This window comes from Danio rerio, chromosome 25 (genome assembly GCF_052040795.2).
Source record: "Danio rerio strain M-AB ecotype USA chromosome 25, GRCz13ab, whole genome shotgun sequence".
In the NCBI taxonomy this organism is placed as follows: Eukaryota; Metazoa; Chordata; class Actinopteri; order Cypriniformes; family Danionidae; genus Danio; species Danio rerio.
The window spans coordinates 18,812,105-18,819,940 of record NC_141045.1 but is presented as its reverse complement, the minus strand read 5'-3'; the positions used below and the strand labels follow the sequence as shown (position 1 = coordinate 18,819,940).

Here is a 7,836-nt window from a genome sequence, read left to right as displayed (position 1 = left end):
AAAAGTTTGATGGGGTTTTATTTATTGAGAAAGAAATAGTGTGTTGTTAACATCTTTTTATTTAGTATTATATGAATAAAATGTTTGTTTATTTATTTGTAAACATCCAAACAAATGTAATTTTGGGCTGAGTTTTAGTATTTAGGCCTATCTTTTGGCTAACTTTCCTCCTATATTTAATAATAATAATACATACTTTAAAATATATAGTTAATAATAATTTCAGATTTTGTATTTTTGTGCTTTTGAAATGATTATGCAAATAAATGAAATTTTATACCAGTGTTGCTATATTATTTACATGAATTCATGTATTTATTAATTATAATTTTAGATTTAATAGCCTAAATTTGTGCTTTTTAAGTGATATTTTTTATTTTAAATCAAGTTTTATTCTATATGTTGTTTTGTGCTTTTGTCATTTTTTAAATTAATTTAGCTTTTTTACATTTTCATTTCTTTGTAACTTTATTTTTCATCTAGTATTTGATTTATTTAATTGTTTCAAGCTTTTCACCTAATACTAATATATTTTCATATTTGTATGTATGTATTTCCATATATTTGTGTGTATGTATGTATGTATGTATGTATGTATGTATGTATGTATGTATGTATGTATGTATGTGTGTATGTGTGTATGTATGTGTGATTATTTATTTATTTTGTTGGTTGCCATATAGACAATTTTGAGGAATGTAAACGATAACAATGGTTCTAATGTAGTTCTTGTTTTACATTTTTTAATAGCTTCCGATAATCCAAAAAATTAAGATATTGACAAATAATGTTATGATAGCTGTTTTAACGTGAAAATAGTATGACAACAAGCAGGGCTAATGACATGACCACATTGAAATGGGCTATATTATAGTCTGAAATTAGCCAACCGCTTTAAATACTTTGTCAGTTTACCGAATCAAACAAAGTGTCATTGGTTGTTCAACGCGCTAGTCGGTCAGCAGGTGTCCCTTATCAAATTAATTCAGGTGTTTCCTTTCTTACGTATTTAAAAGATTTTTTCTGCTATGTGAACCATTTGACACGTAGAATAAATATTAGGCTACTTTAAATTATCTAAAACACATTTAAAACTTAAAACCAAAACAAAAGACTACGCAGCGCAAATGGCGCCTTATGTGAAATCAAAGGTGCGAAATCTATTTATTTTATGACTAATTAAAGACAGTGGCAGTAATTTACGTGTAAGATTTGATGTCTCCTACAGGTGTTTCTGCTTCATGCAGTCCTTTACGCGGTCTGGAGTATTTCTGGTAAGAAAAATAGCGCAAATATATCATCTGACTGTGTCTAGTTAGCTTATTAAAATGCAGAGGATAATTTGTAATTGTGCAGTAGTTTACTTTGGAGATCTGTGACCAGTGTGAAGGAGAGTAAACCTTGTTGCTTAAACCAGGTCTGAATTGGTTCAAATCCCCAGCCTGGCTTTTAAGTCAAGTAACTGTGGTTTCACTTCACATAAAATGTTCTAGAGTGAATTTGGGCAATCTGGGACATTGGACACATGGGCACTTGTCAATAAGGAGCTCTTATCAAAATTAGATGACAAAGTCAGTGAGATAGTATTCTGACTAGATTAATGTAAAGGACATAAACTTGCCATAAATAAGACAATGTTCCCAATTATTGTCAAATTATGTTTGTGGTCTATTCAAGTAACAAAATAAGTTTTCAAGCATTGAAAATGTTTTTTTAGATTTTTTTTATTTCAAACATTTTTTGTTGTCCCACATTATCAGATGTAAAATATAAATGTAATATATATTGTATATGTGTGGGTAACCTAGGACAGTCTTCGAATGGGAGAATTATGCATTTAGAGACTTTATAAGTTTAATGAGATGATGTACAATGTTCTGTTCATAAACGCATACACACTCACTTACATGCACACAAACTTGCACACTCACACATACTCTCACACTCACTTACATGCACACACAGACACACTAGGGTTTTAGCGATACCAATAATTCATGTTATGATACTATGCAGCTAAAGTATCACGATACCAAGTAATTAAAGCATTTTTTCCAACATAATTAGGCTGTATGAAGTGGTCAATTTCAATGTCTCCTGTTGCTATTTTGAGTTTTTCATCTATTTTTTTCAGTCTTATCAGGTAACAATCTAAAGTAATTCTAAATGTCTCTTTGTGTGTTGTTCTTTTAGGAGGTTGTCATGGTTGTAGCTCATATTAACTCATATTGACAGGAACAGAAATGAACCGATTCAGATGTGTTCAAAATGTCAGAAAACGTGCAACCTTAAAGAGATCTACTGAGTATTAAAATAAAATGGTCTATTGTTGCACATTAGCATTTTAGTGACTTTTCCATATGCAAGATTATCTGTTGTGGACAGCAGCACCGCCAGTATTTTGGAACCATAGTATCATGATACTACCATACTGGTAAACCGTCCAATCATCCGACACGCACATTCAGTCTCTCTCTCTGATACTTAAAACACACATACACACTTTTTTATGAATTGGTAAAATTTGCATGTGTTTGGGATTCATAAATATGGCAGATATATAGGTTTTCAGCCCAAATACATATGTGCCAGATCAAAAGGCAGTTTTTGGTTTTTTTTGTTTTTTTTAGAAACAAATACTAATAGGTGTGGCATGGCTATTCTCAGTATAATATCTACAGTACATTTTCTTAGGTGGTTACAAAACATCTTGGGGATTTCAGAAAAGTTCAATATGTTGTTCTAATTAGTTAGATAGACACTGTAATAGATAGCCGAAGTCAAAATTGCAAAAAGTTTCCCAGAGTACCCGAATTCAACCTACATGTTTTTAATATTCTTAAAAATGTTTCAAATCTGCATTGGTAAACTGGGTCTGCATTCACAATAATAAGTTTAAGAAAAAAACGTTTTTTAAATGCTAAAAGTATTTTTTAAAAATATTTATAAGAGATATTCTGGCATATTGTAGCAATAGTAAAACAACAATCATTTTAATTTTGAAGATTTAAGCAAAGTTGTAATGTTTTACATAGAGTGATTAAGAAACATTCTAAATGGTCAATTCACACCACTGAACACATTTAGCAAATGTGGACCATGGTTAATTAAGGGTGCTTTCACACTTGGTTTTATTACCTGTTCTATTTGAAGCTCTGACGTCAAACAAACCTGAGTGTGCACTGAAAGTGCTAGTGCGACAATCTCAAACACTGGGTGATCTTTGTGACATGTCATGTTGTCTTAATTGAGCTCCATTTTAAATATGAATCATAATTTGTTTTCCAGTCACAGCAATGAACGTGACGTGTGGCAAAGACTTCATTTCCATCCTAGTGGACGAAGAGTACTTCAAATACTACAATGTTGGAGTAGAAGCTGTTCATTTGCCTAACCCCAGGTGCCGTGCCCACAGAAAAGAGATCTCTGGATCAACCTATTTCACCGTGCACACACCAATGGACCAGTATACAGCCTGTGGTGGCAAACCTCTGAAGGTAATGTGCCATTTTCTTCTCATTTAAACAGTGAATTATGAATGACCTTATCACATCCTACACTTCAAATAAGGCATCTACTCCTAACAGAAGAACATAACGCACGTTACATACTCCTTAACTCTGATGGCTGACCCACCTGTGTATGGAAACATTGTGAGAAATCCGGCTCTGCAGATTGTGTACAAATGCGTCTATCCGTACATTCGCAAACTCAGCCTGTCGTTTCCCATCTTCTCCTTCTCCAGGTAACACACTCATGTTCAGTTACGCTTGATGAAGGATACATGTTTGATCCATTTAATTTGTTTTTGCAGTGAAAGTTTGTTCAAGGTGGATGAAGTGGACGCCAGGGTGGAAATGAGCTTGTTTAAAGATCTGACATACACTGAGGCTTTCACTAGTGCTCCTACTATTAAGCTCGGGGATCAAATCTTCGTCCAGATTCAAGTGATTGAGCCCGAAGATTTCTTCCATTTGAAAGTCAATGATTGTTGGGCGACTACGACTCCTCGAGCTAATGATAAGTCAGGCCTAAGGCATACACTATTGGAGAACGGGTGAGTCAGTATTAGTGTCATACTGTATGTACCTGTAAATATACAATCCAGTTGTCTTATATTAACATAGACATTCAACACGCATAGCAAAAAGTCTTGTGTGCAGGAATTGGTGCAAAGACAGTTCATTGTCCAACATCAACAATGTTATGCATGTAGGAGCACTTAAAGAAATGGTTCATCCAAAATTGAAAATCGATTGCTCACCTTTTCACACTTTTTGTCTGTAGCATATAAAACATGATATCTTGAAAAACTGAAACCTAGCACCCGTTGACATCCATACAGGAACAAAAAATAACTATGGAAGTCAATGGCTGCAGCTTTACAGGATTGGAACGAGTGGAGAATGGGTAAATGATGACAGAAGTAGTTTTTTGGTATAAATTGTCCCTTTTAAAGTTTGGTCAAATAAGCAACATTTTAGGAAACAGATAATTTTTGTTCAGAGTTTGGCTATAGATGAAATCAGATGTGAAATTTACATGGGGAAATATTTTATCACATACGCAGGCCTACCTCATACGAAACGGCATGGAAGTTTTTTTTAATTATGTTTTAGCAAATTAGTGACTCAAACTTAAAATCTTAATAGCAAAACTTTGCAGAGAACAACTGCTTATTGTTAATCAACAGTTATTATCAACAGATGTTTGGACAGATTAGCAATGTTTTGATAAACTTTTGCAGTCAGAAAAGCTCTGTTGTCAATACTGTAGTGATGTCTGAATCACATCTTATGCAGAAGTCACTTTAAAGCAACGGTCTCAAGCTCAAATCCTAGAGGGTCTGCATAGTTTAGCTCCAACCATCTCCAACTTGCACCTGCTTAATAGTCTAGAGCATTGCTTAATTTGTAAATTGCGAGGTCACAGAACAGATTGGGGCAACAAATCCGGCAATCCGGGGGGTTTGGGGGGGTTGTGAGAGTGGGGGTCGGTAAGATGAGGTGCTGGATCAGATTTCAGAGGTGTCAGATCCGGCTTGTTCTGGCACAAGTCAAGCCCTAGTCTCTAGTAGCCTTGATCAGTTGTGTTTGACTAGGGTTGGAGCAAAACTGTGCAGAGCTGCGGCCATCCAGGAATGGGGTTTGATACCTATGATTTCAAGGTTTTTTTATTTTTAGGTTTTGTTTTTGGCCCTCACACAAAGCTCTGAAGTGCAAGTTTTTAACTTTTTTTTTTTTACTTGTCTTTATTGACTGGACAGCAGCTAGTCAGAAAGGAAAGTTAGAGAGAAGGGGGGGGGTTGTGAGAGTGGGGGTCGGTAAGATGAGGTGCTGGATCGGTAAGATGAGGTGCTGGATCAGATTTCAGAGGTGTCAGATCCGGCTTGTTCTGGCACAAGTCAAGCCCTAGTCTCTCGTAGCCTTGATCAGTTGTGTTTGACTAGGGTTGGAGCAAAACTGTGCAGAGCTGCGGCCATCCAGGAATGGGGTTTGATACCTATGATTTCAAGGTTTTTTTATTTTTAGGTTTTGTTTTTGGCCCTCACTCAAAGCTCTGAAGTGCAATTTTTTAACTTTTTTTTTACTTGTCTTTATTGACTGGACAGCAGCTAGTCAGAAAGGAAAGTTAGAGAGAAAGAGGGGAAGGGAACAGTAAAGATCACAGATCTGGGACTGGTGCCATTTGTAGGCGCACTTACCACTGCGAATAGCTACTAAACAGAAACTAAACTGCATGGAATTCTATTGAAATCATAGGTCTCAAACCTGATTCCTAGAGGGTCGCAGCTCTGCACATTTTTGCTCCAACCCGAATCGAACACGGATGATCCAAATAATCAAGGTGTTTAAGACTTCTAGAGACTATTAAGCAGCTGTGAGTTAGAGGTTTTTGGAGGTAAAATATGCAGAGCTGCGGCGATCCCAAGAATTGAGTTTGAGATTGATTTAAATAATATTGCATGTGAAATTTAGCCAAATAAAGGTTACTTTGAAATAAAATTCCTGAACCAAGTAGCTTTAGATTTGAAAACATGACATTCATTAGTTGAAACAAGGAATGGTGACATAGTTGACATCCATAAAGAACGTTCATAAGAATATGCTGCTTTTTTCCCTTTATTATATTTTCCTCTGTTCAGTAAAAGAAAGTTATGAGATGAAAAAAAACAGTTTGAAACCAGTTTAGGGTGAGTAAATGATGGCATAATTTTCATTATGGGTGAACTGTTATGTGATGCGAAATCAACATTGAGGAAATCTATTGTTTCATGCAAAATTCTCTAAATTTGTTAACTGACTGGATTTCCCATGATAATTTATTTAAAAAATGCTAAGGGTGACTAAACCATATTGTATGTATGATCTAATATTGTATGATCTGTTTTGCGTTAAGGTGCACAAGGGATATAACAGCTTCATTTGGTAATGGTACACCACATCCTGCAGGAACCAACGGTGAGGGCTCGACTGTCCGTTACTCGTTTGATATGTTTCGGTTTCTGCAAGAGCCCCACAGTTTCTACCTGCACTGCACTGTCCATCTCTGCACACCTGAGGATCAAAAGTCTTGTATTCCTGTAAGCAATTTTTAACCTGTTAGTTATGGATCGTTTTATGTAATCTGATTTTGACCACAGAAAAACAGTGTTTGTGATTTTTTTTTTTTTTTTCCCTCACAATTCAGTTAGAATAAGAGATTCAAATTTTCAAGAAATGTAGTCAATTATGAGATAAACTCTCCCATTCTAATGGGAAAATGCAATTCTTTACGCTGTTATAACCTGCCCTGCTTTATTTTCAGGAATGTAAAACTATATTCAAAAGAGAGGTTGCTGTGGATGAACAGGCTCAAGCACTTCTGTCTTATGGACCGATCAATGGAATTTTACCAGACAGACCCATGATAAGTAAGTTTATGAGCATTTTCCTTCATAAAGAGCATTGCAATATTTAAACTATTTGCATTTTTCCCCTCTTAGATCTTCTCACACTGGTCCTTCCACTGGGAGTGATTTGGACTCTGGGCATCTTCCTTCTCGTACTGATCATAATAGCTAAATCTGGAAACAGACGACACATGACAAATAGCTAAATAAAACATTTTCATGCACAACACATGGTGATTTATATTGGGTACATCACCTACCGTAACAGCTATTAGCCCTGGGTGAATGCTCCATAATGGACCCTTAATAAAAGTAATTTCTTTTTCTGCAAAATATGACTAAGTTAAAAGTACTTTATAATTAAGTTATAAAATAATTAACTTAATTACTTTAAGTTGCAGCATTCTCTTGGTAAGCACTGGAAATTTCAGTGACCCATATTTCATTTTGTGAGATGATAAAACATTTTTGCCCTTGCACAAAACTGTGAGGGAAAAAAAAGGTAACAACTAAATAAAGCACATTTCCTCCAAACACATTGTGGTTTATACTGGCTCAGCTCCCTTAAACAAACACAGGCTACTATATTAGCATGTTAGCCCTTGAACCCTCAATCGTCGTCGTCTTTGACTTTATTGGTGGTTGACAACCAACTTTAAAGGTGTATTACTGCCTCCTTCAAGACTGGAGTGTGGAATATGACTTAACCAGGAAAGATTTAAAACAAGATTTTTTTTATATCTCATATTTATGATTCAGACCTTTGTTTTTGAGATAATTTATAAGATGTTTAAACATTATGGATTCTTCTTATAGATTTTTTTAATATTAATATTTACATGGTTATTCTATTTGTTGAAACATTTATCTTCTTTCCTATATTTTCTACATTCCAATAATACATGTTACTGATTTCTTTACAGTTTTCACATAAACCTGTTGAA

At 35.0% G+C, this 7,836-nt stretch overlaps 1 protein-coding gene across 2 annotated transcripts; it reads left to right on the top strand.

The window, feature by feature from the left end:
• Positions 1 to 1,038: 1,038 nt before the first annotated feature.
• Positions 1,039 to 7,426, top strand: zpd (zona pellucida glycoprotein d). 2 transcript variants are annotated; one of them, XM_087310454.2, is made up of 8 exons: positions 1,039 to 1,151; positions 1,229 to 1,274; positions 3,289 to 3,497; positions 3,588 to 3,745; positions 3,815 to 4,057; positions 6,400 to 6,583; positions 6,808 to 6,913; positions 6,986 to 7,426. In XM_087310454.2, the coding sequence occupies exons 1-8, from the start codon at positions 1,128 to 1,130 to the stop codon at positions 7,096 to 7,098; spliced, it is 1,083 nt and encodes a 360-aa protein (XP_087166580.1). In that variant the 5' UTR covers positions 1,039 to 1,127; the 3' UTR covers positions 7,099 to 7,426.
• The last annotated feature ends 410 nt before the right edge of the window (positions 7,427 to 7,836 follow it).

What these genes read in the sequence shown, in the direction of transcription:
- zpd (XM_087310454.2), top strand. Translation starts at nt 1,128, where the DNA reads ATGGCGCCTTATGTGAAATCAAAG. An exon ending in ATCAAAAGTCTTGTATTCCT is followed by an intron (nt 6,584 to 6,807) that starts GTAAGCAATTTT and finishes CTTTATTTTCAG; the next exon opens with GAATGTAAAACTATATTCAA. An exon ending in ACCAGACAGACCCATGATAA is followed by an intron (nt 6,914 to 6,985) that starts GTAAGTTTATGA and finishes TTCCCCTCTTAG; the next exon opens with ATCTTCTCACACTGGTCCTT.